General features: G+C 42.4%; 2 protein-coding genes across 3 annotated transcripts in view; one reads left to right on the forward strand and one right to left on the reverse strand.

Moving 5' to 3' along the window:
• prkcab (protein kinase C, alpha, b) overlaps positions 1-15,132 on the forward strand; it is an 83,522-nt gene continuing 68,390 nt past the window's right edge. For both annotated transcript variants that reach the window (XM_035181485.2, XM_035181486.2), the window contains exons 1-2: positions 1-327; positions 612-643. In XM_035181485.2, the coding sequence (XP_035037376.2) occupies positions 161-327; positions 612-643 (199 nt within the window). In that variant the 5' untranslated portion in view covers positions 1-160. The remainder of the gene's footprint in view (positions 328-611; positions 644-15,132) is intronic.
• On the reverse strand, positions 857-2,224 carry LOC118123849 (cuticle collagen bli-1). Its single transcript, XM_035181487.2, has 5 exons — positions 2,080-2,224; positions 1,932-1,990; positions 1,083-1,857; positions 978-1,008; positions 857-901 (listed from the first exon to the last, which is right to left on the reverse strand). The coding sequence occupies exons 1-4, from the start codon at positions 2,100-2,102 to the stop codon at positions 990-992; spliced, it is 876 nt and encodes a 291-aa protein (XP_035037378.2). The 5' UTR covers positions 2,103-2,224; the 3' UTR covers positions 857-901; positions 978-989.

A 15,132-nucleotide genomic window follows, 5' to 3' on the forward strand; every position in this document is an offset into this window, starting at 1 on the left:
CGCGCTGAGCTGCGGTGCAGGCTCAGAGCAGGTGAGTGCGCGGACTGAGGAACAGCGCCACTCCTCCGGAGCTGTGAGGACACAACCAGCACCTTCACTCATCTGTCGGGACAACGGCAAGGGCTGCGGAGTTTGCCCCCCCCCTTTTTTCTTTTCCATCATGGCTGACCACCTTTTACACTACAATGACTCCGCAGGGGTCGGAAACCGGTTCGGCCGCAAAGGTGCTTTGCGCCAGAAAAACGTGCACGAAGTGAAAAACCACAAATTCACCATGAGGTTTTTCAAGCAGCCTACGTTCTGCAGCCACTGCACGGACTTCATCTGGTAAGAGACACACACCACCGGTCATTTCACTGCCTCTGATCAGTGTTGAAGTGAATTTCTTTATGCAAAAGTTGTGCAGCAGTGAATGTTTACATCAGTAACGCAGATGTACGTTTAAGTCATGAGCACATTTCTGCTGTGGTCGACTTTTGCAGATTTAAAGATATTAAACTGCAATAAAATAACTTTTATAAACTGGTGACAAAGTTGGAGTTGATTTTACGTTTCACTGACAGAACAGGGCACCTCCCATTTGTTTTAACACTCGTGCCTTTTTCTTGCGGGGGATTTGGGAAACAAGGATTTCAATGCCAAGGTAAATGACTCAACACAGGAGGCAGCAACAGTGCAATGTCAAAAACCTGCATTTGACCCAAAGGACACCCATATGAAATTTACCACTAAAGTCGCACCATTTTGTTTGGTTCTTTCATTTTGCCTATCTACCATTAAGCATGTGCAATTGTGTTGTAAGCAAATACTGCTTGGAGGTTGGTAATCTAGTCACATTGAAGCACACAGCAAATTGTTGAACTTTTAAAAAAAGAGTTTATTTTCTGGAGCACACATCGTTCTGCAACCAAGAAGGCAGGGGTTAGTCATTGGAGCTTTCACTTTGAGATGTTTAATGTTAAAATCAAAACATTTACCTTTTGAGGACACTATCCATGTATGCGTGGTCTGGAAGGAAACGCAATGATTAGGCATATTTTCACAAGCGTTAAAGAGACGTCACGTTTAAGTGGAGGACATACCCTTTAGGGTTCTTCACACCCACAGGGGCAGCTGGTTGACGCCTTGCAGGCACTGATCTTACAGCCAGTGGAGGGGCAAATCCTGGCGAGTATCTGGATTTGTTGAAGAGGTACCTGGATCTCCGGTAGGCATCTCTGGACTGGACAATGTAGGATGAAGGTGGTGGTGGAGGAGGAGGGAGGAGAGGTTCACTCACTCTCACGGAAACTTCTTTCTCTGGGCTGGCGACTGGGTTTTGTGGTTGGTAACTCATTTGAGCAGATGTAGCGACCTGTTGGGGTCCTGCATTAGCTGGGTACTTTTGGTAGGAGGGCTCTGAGGAATAACCTGTGCTCATATAACCGGCCCCTCCTGCAGTATTAGAGACACCACCATCACTTGGGGACTGCGCTGCATTTTCTGAGGGATACTGAATGACTTCCTCATAGACAAGATGGGGAACATTCTGGGAGCCCCCGCCATGTGTACTGGAGCCAGTGTTGGGGCCTGGCTGAGGCCTTGCTGGGTTACTCGGCTTGTGGCTTAAAGGAAAGTTGAGTGGCGCGTTGGAGTTCCTCAGGTTCCAGTCCCCTGACTCACTATTAACAAAGCTCTCTACTGCAGGAGCACTAGGCACCGTTTGTCGAGTTGCGACCGGCTGCCATGCAGCTGAAGGATTGTTGTAGCTTGTGTAAGCAGCGCCACTCGGCTGGCCATTGGAAGCCTGCCAGTCATCAAACATAAGCGCTTCATCTTCCATGTTGCGTGAGTCAGCTATGTACGGATATCCATACCCTGCAGGATTAACAATTATAGATTAAACAGATATTCCTGAGGCCTGATGTGGTAATTAAGGAGAGAGTCATTACCTTTTATGGCTGGTAAACCAACACTGCCATCAAACAGCAAAAAGCAAATCCCTGAAATCCTGCAAGAGAAGCCAGTAAAGCACAAACATCTAATTAAAGTCACTATTTTAAAAAGTGCTCAGAAACTCATGCCGCTCAGAAAACATACCACAAAAAGCATCCAAGAGCCATGGCTGTTAGTTGAGACGCAACGCCTGTCCTCCTCAGAAGCTGTGGTATGAGTGATCCCAAGGACTTACTGAACCCGAGTGTAACCTCTGCTTGTCCCGTGTCTCCTTCTTATCAGGTCTCACTTAATGAAGAACATTGGCAGCAGCTGCACGCAGAGCAATCTGCGGCCGAATCATTAACAGGTGTGGCAGCCGGACAACACTGCCACCCACTGGTCAGCTGGAAATCCAGACTTATTATTGTGCCCAGTGTGTTTATGCTGAAACCTTCTCTGATGTTTGTCTATTCGAAGAACATTTACCACCTTTCTCTGATTTTAAACATTACATGTCAACAGTCAGTAATCTATAAAAGACCCATCATTAATCACGTTTGTTTTTCACCAGCATCTAGTCCCCACTGACCTGTCCTGGTGTCTTTGCACCACAGTAACTAGCATCTGTGTCCTCTCAATCCAGTGAGTGTCACTGTGCAGGGTCATGCTACAGAGACACGCTTCAGTGAAAAGATCCGTGGATCTAATTAACTCTCTGGCTGAACAACGTCTCTCTCTGTACCACATCCACATGGACAGTTATGCTTTTTATGCATTCAAGCAAAAGCTTTAACTCCACCTTTAGAAAACCACAGTGTTTTTTTGCATCATGGAGCCATAGGAGATAGAAAAATGACTGAATAACAGTAATGACATTGCACCTGATTTATGTTTCACCTGCCTTTTTCCTAAACGATTTCAAACTCCTCACTTTCCGGTTAGGTGTGTACATACAGTGTGTGTGCATGGGATGACCTGTCTTCTTGCTGCTCTGTTTTCCAGCAGAGTTTGAATATATTATGGAAGTGGGCTGACAGGTTTGTGTTCTTGGATGTAGACGGGGCTTGTTCCTGCAGAGTGTGCATAAGGAATGCATTGCTTTTTCCCAGAAGCGTATAGTGGGATAATCCTCCAGAGGCCATCATGTACAGGCCTCTCTCTTTATGTGTCAGGCTTTGTGTTTCCCTCTGTCCAATTCTTGCCATATCTCTGGGTAGGGTGTGAGGGAATTTTGTCTAAGTTGTTCAAACGTTCACCTGGACGTGAGGACAAACTAAATAGACGTTGGTAGTTAAAAGTCAAAGGTCTAAGGTCAAGGTCAATGCAAACTTCCGGAATACTTTTTGGGGCCATAACTCAAGAATGAATATGCTAATTATGATAATGTTTTATTATATTCCTTCAAAGTCTTCACAAGAATCCGAACAGACTTGGATATAAGTTGACCGACTGCAGACAAGATGCAACTGCAAGGATAGAATTCTAGTTTCTTTATGGTTTCGATGCATAATGACTTTTGTAATTGTTGATAACACTATACAGACATACGACACTGGATTGTTATTGCATGGGGCTTTGAGTCAGCCAAGGGCAGAGAGACTGTAGCTCAAATATATGTTCTTATAAGACTGGAAATCAAGGCATATTTCTCTCTGTGAGTGAAAACTTCATGCAAAAGGCTCAAGAGCAAATCCTCAAAGAGCCGCAAACTCCTAAGCTAAGCTAAGAACTAAGCTAAGCATTTATGCCTCTTGCGATCATTGTAATATATGCCGCTGATGGTGAAAATGTTCCCTGAATGAGGTACAGCTCACCTGGCTTCTAAGAGTTATTAAAAAGATGAGTAAGCACGGCTCCTATGATCATTCATCTTTATCAATTTCCCTTCAGGGTTTATATAAGTTGATGTGTTTTTAGTCTCCTGTGATCGCCCAACTCAACTGCATAATGGCAAGAAGTGGAGCGCCACCCAAAGTAGAGGAAATGCCTCTGTGTGGGTGGGGGACTGCAGTTCCTAACCTCTCCTTCTGCCTGGTTGGGGATGAAGGATGCGTGTGACAGAATTACAGATGAATGAATTACTTAATTCGGAACTATTGTCTCCTCCTTCTGGCAGTGAGAGGAATGACACAATCAGAGAAATGTCTGCAGTCCTAAGACAACAATTATATTAGTAAATGTAATAGCTACATATCCTACAACGAATATTTTACAAATTTCAACTTGTCAAGGAACAGTAGGGTGGCGTCCCTCCGTCCCTTCTCTTCTAATTGCACTCCAAAAATACACTCCAATCATTGTCTGGGTTTGTCTTTTCCATTGATCACTTCCTGTGTTAGACTCTAACCTTTCCTCTAAAAAAAGTGAACTTGAGCATCAGAGACCTCAGATGCATCCTGAGCTTCCCCTGCCATACTCCCATTTGCTTTGGCCTATTCAGTCTCCATCGCTATTGTTGTTCCCATCTTCAGGTTTAGCAAACTTGCTGGTAGAAGTAAAACGCATCGCTGCTGATGCACAGCATGGGAGTGCCGCCACAGACATATACAGAGAGAGAGAGAGTTACCTGCCAGTATTCTGTGAACTTGTTTGGGCAAGAGCTTGAATGTTACTGGCGTTACTTTGCATTTAAAGTTCCCACACTCAAACAGTTTTGTTCAGAAGCTTCACATTCACTGTAACTTACTTATTCTGGTCACCATAGGAACTCTATTAGATCTGACTCACCTCAGTATATAAAAAAAACCACGTCATTTTACCTGACAGTTGAATTGCAGTACGGTGTTTTGTATTTTCAGAGAGGGACAATGTGTGAGTCTCGTTGGCTGTGACTTGGACCACTGTGGAGAGTCTGCAACTGTGATACATCCTGTCATATGGACATGCTGAGTTATGTCCTATACATGCATGACCATTATACACTCACCTTACCATTACATCACTGTCCCCTGAACATGCCGATCAAGATCTGTGAATTATTATCTATCTCACACTGTTAAAGAAGTGAAAAACAATACCTGGATCTGCCCCCTGATCCGGTACCACAACAAAATGGAAAGATCCAGTGTGTAAGATTTAGGTGAAAGGGATCTTTAGGCTAGAAGATGAATATAGAAAATCCCTAGTGATGTTTTCACTAGGGTGTAATCATCTAAATTGTAGGAATTGTTGTTTTCTTTGCCCTAGAATGGGCTCTTCATGTTTAAACACTTTATATTTACATCTAGAGCGGGTCCTTTCTAAGGAGGCCGTCATATTTTTTACAGTAGCCAAAACTGGACAAACTAAACACTGTTTGAGTCTTATGACAGCTGAAGGCTACCACAGGTTCTCTTTCATGTTTGGAAGGGGAGGGTGAGGTGAGGCGTATTCAGCTGCAACATGCAACTTCACCTCTAGGTCTCACTAAATTCTACACACTGAACCTTTAAGGGGTTCTTCTCTGACCCATTCTGCATTGTGGTAAACTGTCCAGTAGTTTTTGCAAAATCCTCCTAAGTAAAGATAATTAAAAAAAAAACAACTAAAACACGCTTACATCTAGTTTTTGTCTGCAATGGAAATGTATTAATTTTTTTGCACGTTTACCCACGTTTAAAAAAACTGCATATAACTGCTAATTTTGGTGTACAAGAGGTATAACAGACACATCAACTGAGATGAGATAACCTCATTGGCACAGGTAGTTAAACATGTATTAGTTTAATTGAGGTCTGACATGTGAATGATCAATTTCTGTCGGATTACTGTTACTGCCCAAATGTCGTAGTGTTAAACAGTGTTGCCTGATCTCTGAACTTTTCACCAGACGTCAGATCCTCTCATTAAAACCAGTGGTGTGAGAGTGAGAGCGATTTCATTGCCGGATCACTCACTCACCAACACCATGGTGGATGCTCTGCTCTCCCCCTCACCTCCCCCATCCTCCCCCCACGCTAAAGTTGCGCATCTGTGGAAGTGACTGTGTCATCTGGAGTGTTGGGAACCCGTCGCAGGGGAAGCGAGCACTCTGTCTGGACACAAGGAAGAAAGGTGAGACATGGAGGGAGAGGCAGTCAGAAGTACAAGAAGAAGAAGCGGATGCAACAATGTAGACAGGGTGGAAAGAAGGCGAGAATGTGCAAAGGTGAACACAGGAGACTAAATAAACACAGGAGGATCTGCAGTTGCATGGGTGGCAGTGTTGGGGTGAGAGAGACAATGAATTGAAAGAGGCCTTTCACACAGTCTGGCTTCTTGCTACAGAGTTTTGGCAAAGATAAAGCAAACAGTGTGACTACTCAGAGCGGATGAAAGAGAGAAGAGTGAAAACAGTTGTAGATATTATGTCGACTTGATGAGCGATTATAAACTGTGGCCAAGTTACATCTTAAGTCGTCATGTCTGGGATTGTCTTGTGTGCGGAAGGTGGTGAAAGGCCTCTTCTTCTCAGACTTGTAGCAGTTCTTGTCGAAGCGACGCCTGCACTGATCATGCTCCACGAATATGGTCTTAAAGCTGTTTTATAAGCTGCGTTTGGATCAATTTGACTTATAGCTGCAATAAGAGACTTTTTTCGCCACTTGACTTATCGCTCCGGGTGAGAGGCAAAGTGCACCCTGGACACGTCGCCAGTGTATTACAGGACCAATATACTATATATAGAGAGAGAGAAAGCAAGAGAGAGAGAGAGAGAGAAACAACCATTCACTCTCACAATCACACTTACAGTTGATTTAGAGTCTCCAGTTCACCTGATCCCAATCTGCGTGTTTTTGGACTTGGTGGGAGGAAGCCAAAGTCACCCTGGGATTCAAGCTGAGCTCCTTTTATGCAGTGAGGCAATGGTTGTTTAACACTGCACCACCATGCCGCTCCGTTTAAGTTGAAAAAGTAAGCTTTAAGTGAACATGTTGGAACAGATTTGCTTATTTACACATCCAGCAGGCAGGGCAACATTGATTTTCAGTCGTGTAGTAAAAGCTCCACTGTGTTCATCAGCTGTCTGTGAGCTGTTTGGTGCTGAGCAGGTTGTAGTACAGGAGGTTCAATGGGTTCAGAGCTTATTTGCTGCAAACAGCTGTGTGCTGCAGCTGAAAATAGATGCAATAAGAGCGGTGAGGGTGAACCAAAACTGTTGCGGATGGACAGCTAAACAATGAGCTGAAATCATGATATTGATCTGTAAAGCAGAGGAGAGCTGCAGACTCGGGTGATAATTCACTGTAAGTTCATAGGAGGCCATTCACCCCATTCACATTTCCAGGGTATTTTCATGCCTTGTTTATCTAAAATCATCTATAGAGTACTCCTAACCATCCATTATCTAGATAACTTATCCTTTCAGGGTTGGAGGGGAAGGGGGCTGTAGCCAATCCCAGCTGACATTGTGCTAGAGGCGGCGTACACCCTGGACAGGTCGCCAGTGTGTCGCAGGGCCAACACGTTTACACCCATGGACAATTTAGAGGCTCTTTGTACCTGGCCATCTGTGACTTTAAAATCCTTTTAATATAGTTTAAAGTTAATTTAGATCTCGATTAGCCACTCTATTGTAACACTCTTTCTGGGGTCTCCTGGTGTAATATCTATTTATACCTAAAATAATTAACACAACCATTACAATAACTTAAATCATATAGATAAAGACAAATCAATTGTTTGTATCGTAGAGATCAGTGCTTTATTTCCCAGGACATCTAGCAGAGTAGATGTTTGCTGTCTGTTTGCAGCCTTACTGCTCCTTACTGTCCGATATTGCTGTGCATAGTCCACTCTTTGCTTCCATGGTGACGTCTCCATCACTGTAAGCAGGCCGTTTTGTTCAGTTTGAAATCTATTTGCATGTGAAATGCAGCCAGTTTGCCTCCTCTCATCTCCAACCCAGTGCTCATCAAGTGGTAATGATGAGATCTTTATCACGATGAGGGTGTTCGGTGTGGGCTCCTCCACCGCTCCCTGAGACATTTGTTGCCCAAGTGGGTGACATCATGTATGTGTCAGTTAGCATGAGGAGGGCTGACACATGCCTCTAACACGGCTGTCGCTGAGCCCTAATGGCAGGTTGGAAGCGGAGCCAATCACTTTCTGCACTCAGAAAGGAGCGGCGGTACCTCATTTACCAATCAAGAGGAAGTGAGGGCGAGAGCTGTGGGTGGGGGGATCCAAACAATAAACATCTTACACAGTAGTACGATTCAGTGCCGCTCCTCTGAAGTGATGCGGCTGAGATCTGAAGGGTCCTCCTGCTCCATCTCTGCTCTGACTGTAAACATGGCCTGGATATGTTAATTCATTCAATCTTTTTTATGAAACAGATCTATGCTTTGTTGGTTTAATATGGATTTTAAAAAAAGATATACATATCAATCTCCTCCTCAACATTGTGGGTGTTGTTTTGCTGTACTTGACTGATCATTCTGCCACGTGGGAAACTGCACGAGTTAGAGAATCCATTAATTTAAAAGCCCTGGATTTGTATTTTTTTATATAATAGCTTACATGTGCCAGAAAAGTGAAGCCTGTTCAATACAAGCTTTTGTCTCTCACGACCGAAAAACCAATCGGCGCAAGAAAAGAAATTCACGATAACACACTGTTTAATACATTGAACAGTTTCTACATAGTAGAAGATGCAGGGGGGCAGGACATGTCGTCTAAATTCCGTTGTGGAGCAGCACATTGACATTGGCCCTTATTGTCAAATTGCCAATCTTTGTTGGCGTTTTCTACGTGCGTGCGACCTCTTTGTCATCCTGAGATATTTGTTTTCTTTCCTTTTTTGCGTCCGTCACTTGTAACAAACTGACTAGGACATTTGCGTTCTCACATTCAGCCCCTCCGGATGATTTTCAGGAACATGTCTGGACCTCAGTGCATGGCTGAAAACAGCTTAATAGTGGAGGCTAAGCTGACTGGGATAATTACTGTATGTGTTGGCTGATTCTCCCTCTGCTCGTCTCTGCTCCATATTCAAAATGCCCCTTTGTACTATTGAGTGCTGGGTCTCTCTCCCTCCCTCCGTTACTCTCCTTCTCTCGCTCTCTTTCTCTCCACTCCTTCACTCAAGACGACTATAGCAACAAAGTGGGCCACTTGCATGTTGTTATCATGGTAACAGCTCTTCTGGGCAGTTTTAATGTGTGTTTTACATTACCGGATCTCCTCCAATCTTGGTGGAGCCCTTCGGTCCTTTTTATTTGGCCAGTTAAAATCACATGCAATATTTAACAACCACAGAGTGCAATGTTTCCTGTTCAGACCTTTTAGGAAGTGTGTGTGTGTGTGTGTGTGTGTGTGTGTGTGTGTGTGTGTGTGTGTGTGTGTGTGTGTGTGTGTGTGTGTGTGTGTGTGTGTGTGTGTGTGTGTGTGTGTGTTTCTGTAATTCCCCTTTCAACAGAATCTAGACTCAAAATGTACTATTGCACTGCATTTTCATTCAGATACTACTGGTGGTCTTTTCTCTCATCTACAAACAAACCACAAACACAACGTCTAGTATGATCTGTACATTATAGATTGAAATACTGAGTGTATCTTCAAATGCAGCCACACTCGCATTATCCTCTGTCTGCATTGAGGGGGGGTTTGTCAGATGGAGAACCTTAACAGCCTGCACCCAAAAGGCATTTAGATGTGTGGCAGTTAGCTCCCCTAAAGCCACAGTGACACAAGACCTTCTTATGTGTCAATATAAGGGGATTGCCACAGTCTGGGTGCAAGACAAAGAGCTCTCATTTCTAATTCCTCACTGTGAAGAGGGGGTGACGATAAGGAAAAGAGCGGATTGGCACCAAGAATAAAAGGAAGATGGCAGGGGGAAGCATAGAGGAGGCTAGGTGATGATTTAGAGCATTTATACGTACTGTACTGTAAGCTGGCCAGTGCCCTAACACCATATGATTGTTGTCTCAAGGCACACTAGAAGTGTTTATTTCGTTATATTAATCTTTATCCACTCCAGTCACTGCGAGCTTTCACATCAGCAGCAGAATTTAACTGCATGATATTGAGGCTTTTTTCTTTTTTTTGTGGACCAAGGTCGATTTCTTTTTTTCCAAGGTTTCTCTTCTGACACCTACACATCCAACCAATCAGAGTGCTCGTTGTTGACGTCACATTTTAAAGCACTAGTATAAGAAGAGCCAATTCCTCCGCATTCTGACATAAGTTTATTTCTTCATTTATCTAAAATAATTGTCTCACAGTTACTTTTGTCTTTAAAAGGATGATGTAGCCGACTTGAAGCTGGGATCAAGCAGCAGGCGACACAACTCCTGTCGTAGGAAATGAATGGGACTGTTAACAAACAAAGGGGACCTCAAATTAATTCATCAAGAAACTCAAATGAATCCTTTAGCTATTGTGATACAGTGTAAGCTGCTTTTTTTGTTGAAATTTTATAATTTATTTACTAAATCACGCTTAATGTGAATAGTCTCAAAATTCACTTTGGAGTTGTGTCGTTTATTTGTGTCACGGTTGATGTGCAAGTTGATATTTAGTGGATGTATGTCGACAGATACATTAAATTTTCTGTCACTGCTTTTGCCAGTGAAACACTTTCAACGTGGAGCAGCAGCAGACAGTTTGCATCGGCTCGGATGTGACTGCAGGAGGCTGATGAAATTGAGATAAAATTGAAAAAAAGTATTAATATGCATGTATATTTTAATGTGGATCCCTTGTGCGTAGATAGAATTTGAATCTAGTTTGGGAACAGTGGCCATTTACAAGGACGACTATTTTTAAGAGAGGTAATTACTACTTTCTGCAGAAACATGCAATAAATAGTAAAAAAAAAAACAAACAGCATTTGGGATTCCAAACACTGATAACAATCTCTGCAGAAATGCAACTGCTTTTATAAGCAGGAACAAGCGCCCTGCAGCTCACTGCATGTTCACAGTCACCTTTCCCACTCAAATGTCTTCTGCTTTAAATGTCACGAAATCTCTTCAACTAACTCCATAGTTTGTCGATATATTTGTACTCATGAAAAAGCTACTGTAATTTCTTACCGAATATGCCAATATGGTGTGTCAAAGTTACCATGGTAACAGTTCTTGGCCCCTTGCTTTGCCTGTGACGTGCCAAATCTGTGCTGAGTAACGTACCCCAGGCGATTACTTCCCTCTCGAAAAAAAAAAAGAACGCAACATTAAACACCCCTTGTTTCCAAATAATCCTTAAATGATGATTCAACACGGGAGCTTGGCATCACCTCCTCAGCCTCCATTTATGCAAATAAAACAGGCCTCAGTAGCAATGACGATTCGTTTGTGAGCCTGTCTGGGTGAAACGCTAAGACAGTATGTAAATCAAGATATGAATGAAGAGCTGAAATCCCAGACCTACAGGGGAGGAGAACATCTCGAATCCAGTTCTGGACAGACTCTGCCCCCCGTTTTCAGTGCAGCAGTCACCGCCACGAGTGCAATATTTTCATTTTAACAGACTGTCTCAGCCGATCATGTCAAATTGTTTTGCTTGCATAACACAATGTCATGGGGTGACATTAAAAAGGGGTCTTTTTTGGAGGCTCGGCATTACTCAGCTGAGAGTGGGTAGTTAATTGTCGGGGAGCTGCCTGTGTGTTTTCGCTGTGACACAATAAAGTGTAATGCGATGACACATGCTGTTCCCTCATAATCTTTATTTTAACGAACAAAAGCCAAAGACCATTTTTTAGGGAGGGCTGGGAGGGACGCTATTTAGAGACGAGAGAGTGTGCTGCAGATTCTCGAAAGATGTGCGTGATACTATCCTCGAAAAACGTATAAATGCATTTGCCTGTGCTCTGTGCATAAACAACAATAGAGCGTGACAGAAGCAGTCACTGTGCTGTGATTTAATCTGTGCTGTTTCCAAAAATGGCAGCGAGAGGAGACCCAGAAGAGATTCCTGACGAGATGCAATAAACGTCTGGCTCCGAGTGCAGCCGCAAATCTGCTGATAACTTTCCCCCACACTTTTAGAACTTGTGCTACAAAATGACTTCTTCGTTGGTAAATTATTGAATGCTCATGCTATTGCGTCCGTCTTGTATTATTTAATCCATGTGCAGACAGAGGTGAGGAGTAGCCTTTTCCTCTATCTGAGTAAAAAGATTGGCAGTATGTTGAACCTTCATCCATTATAGATGTTCACCAGTGATATATACTAATAAAAGACGCCATCAACACATAAGACCTACACTCAAGCATCGGCCATTTAACCTCGTCACTCCACTGAAACCATCTGTTGCCATGACGACATGTAATTTGTTAAATGTTACTTGGTCGCAAACTCAAGGTGAGCGTATTAATAAAGTGTGTGCTTGTGTGCGGAGTATGCAAAAAAAACGTAGCTGTCTGTTTTAGACAGAAAGACTCAAGTGCTCACCTCTGTGTGTCTCCGCACTCCAGCTGTACTTAATGAATTCAGCGGTGATTACACCCACAGCTATTTCGGGAATGGTTTAAGTCAGAGATATCACATCTTGACCCACATAAGGTGATCACAATGTGCACTCGGGAGGATTTGGAGCTCGCTGGGTCTGTATCTCATGCCGCTGTGTGTGACGAGAGTGTCCTCGGGTCCAGGGATGAAAAGCTAAACATGACAATCTAGTTTTAATTTGTTGCTCCTCTCTGTGATCTCATACTGCGCATTCACCTTCGCACAAAAGGTTGCAATCGTCTGAGTTGTCTATCCAGGAAAAGGTCATTGTGGGATGAAAATCAATAACCTTAATATAATGTCATCATGCGTATTCTTCAGCACTGAGCAGAACCCATTCCATTTTGGTGGTGATCCAAGAAACATTCAAAATTCACTGGATCAAAATCAAAATGTGGATCCAGTGAATTTAAATGTGGTATCATAAGGGGACTGTTGGTTTCTTATGTTTTGCTATAGTCACTACAGAAAAAGACAAATCAAAAGCGAGATGAGAAAGGTGCAGATAAAATGTGACTAAATGCAACGTAATGGAGAAAAAGCACAGAGTGTGGGGCTAAGATGAACACATGGGACTTTCCCAGCCCCAGTCATATTTTTTGCTATTTCTGTGCAAGGACAAAGATGCAGGGGGACAGACAGGGAGAGGCAGAGGGTTAGAAAATGTGTGTGCCAGTTTTCTGAAGCGTGCGCTCCCTCTTCCTGCTCCTGTGGTGCTGTAAGCGTGTGTGTGTGTGTGTGTGTGTGTGTGTGTGTGTGTGTGTGTGTGTGTGTGTGTGTGTGTGTGTGTGTGTGTGTGTGTGTGTGTGTGTGTGTGTGTGTGTGTGTGTGTGTGTGGTGTGTGTGTGTGTGTGTGTGTGTGTGTGTGTGTGTGTGTGTGTGTGTGTTGTACAGCGTGAGGGTCACCCAGTAAGAGACTGCAGCGAGGCTCTTAGTCATCCTCACACCTCGCTCCCCTTTTTACCTGACAGTCCATCTGTCTACATATTTACCAGCGGATACGGATTCCACACTGTAAACAAATTAAAATATGCAAATGTAACTGAATGCGAGGTACTGTGCAGGATGAGCTTGGAAATTTAAATGAGCCTGAGTATTTTACCTACAATGGCAGTAGTGAAAGAGAGTTGAGGGAAAAAAGCAGGTTTAAAGTATAACTGAAGCATAAGTTGTGAAACCTCAGTGTTTTACCTTTTTATGCTGATTTCTATTCGCAGACCTTTTATAAAACATGATCAGATATTGTTCCCTTATTTGACAATCTACAGAGAAAAATTAAATGTGTTCTCGTCTGCTGTCTTTGTCCATTTCAACCAAATATATAAATTAATAAATTCTTAACGAATCGATAGATTCATCTTCAGTTGAAATATATTTAGATAGGTGAGTTAAAAGGTAACCAAATTAATTCCACTAGAATCCCAGAACACTGATAACATTGTACTCTGTCAGGTAATAATTTACTTTGTGCAGGATTAGTTTCGTTTTTTACTGTCATATCACAAAACCACAACACTACTCACCATTGCTTCCTCTCATGGTTACATATCAATTTTGCTCACACAAGATTACCCACTTCTACGCACATTTTATTTTATCTTTACTTTACATTTATGAGTAATGATACATATATATACATATATATATGTATATATATATCATTTTTATATTAATATCATATTATATACCTATTCATATCTATCCATCTTCATTTATACATATTTCATGTCTTTAATTTTATTTGAGCTGCATTTTATGTATGAAAGGTGCTGTATAAATAAAATGTATTATCATTATTATATGCACAAATACAGTATACAACCCACATACTGTATCTGTTAAATCTGGGCACAATTATCCTATGTCACCGAACTGTCTTCATGTACTTTTTCTATCCATAATATCTGTCTGTAGATAAAGTTGTATATTTCGTACACTTGGTACACTCATTTCATTGCCTATTTTTACCTATATTTATCTGACTTGTTGTTGCCATGGTCACAACTTTCCTGTTTACTGTGATTACACATGTGTGGGCATCTTGTAAATGGCCATGAAAAGGCAATTGTATAATATAAGCTATAGATAGTGTGTTCTAGCACATTCACACATTGTGAGTATTTAGTGCCTGTCTGGCTGCATTGTTGTGTTGTCATGTAGACTAACATGAAAGAAGTTGCATAATTTGTATTTATTTTTACACTATATTTTTTACTAAAGAGACCTTGAAGCACCATGTCAAGTAGGAAGATCCAAACCGAAGCATCGTTTCTAAATATTCATCCACACTTGTCTCTGTTGGTCCTGTTGGGCTCAGGTCTGGTCGGGTATCAACTAACGTGTCTATTCAAGGAAACAGAAATGTTGCTGAACTAGCTTTAACTTAGACTGTCTCACCAGCTATCACCGGAGGCAGGACATGACATGAAAGTCCAGCTGCAGAGATCACAGGGTTTTGTTTACAGCACATCAACAGCTCTCAATTCTTTCTGTAGATATTTGTATTTTTTGCGTATAGTATCCATCAAATATTAGAAAACATCAGCAATGCGCCCACTCGCTTGCTGGTGAATTGAACAGTTTCCTGCTGTATTCTCACATGGGCTTACTCCGACACTTTTATTTGGGGGCTGGCAAGAAAACATCCCAAAATGTGTCCAGGTCAAGTGAATATCCAGACTTCGGTGCATGTCTGAAAGCAGCTACTAACAACAGTGTCAGTAGTTTGTTTTTTACCTCACTCTCTATAGGTCTTGTGAAATTCCCATATTGTTTTTTCTCCCTCAAAAATGACAC

The sequence above is a fragment of the Hippoglossus stenolepis genome, chromosome 16, assembly GCF_022539355.2.
Source record: "Hippoglossus stenolepis isolate QCI-W04-F060 chromosome 16, HSTE1.2, whole genome shotgun sequence".
In the NCBI taxonomy this organism is placed as follows: Eukaryota; Metazoa; Chordata; class Actinopteri; order Pleuronectiformes; family Pleuronectidae; genus Hippoglossus; species Hippoglossus stenolepis.

Excerpts from the sequence above, each read along its gene's own strand:
- LOC118123849 (XM_035181487.2), bottom strand. The coding sequence starts at position 2,102 with ATGGCTCTTGGATGCTTTTTGTG. Across the intron at positions 1,991-2,079 it reads GCTCTTGGATGCTTTTTGTG|GATTTCAGGGATTTGCTTTT; the intron begins GTATGTTTTCTG and ends CTTCTCTTGCAG. Across the intron at positions 1,858-1,931 it reads TGGTTTACCAGCCATAAAAG|GGTATGGATATCCGTACATA; the intron begins GTAATGACTCTC and ends TTAATCCTGCAG.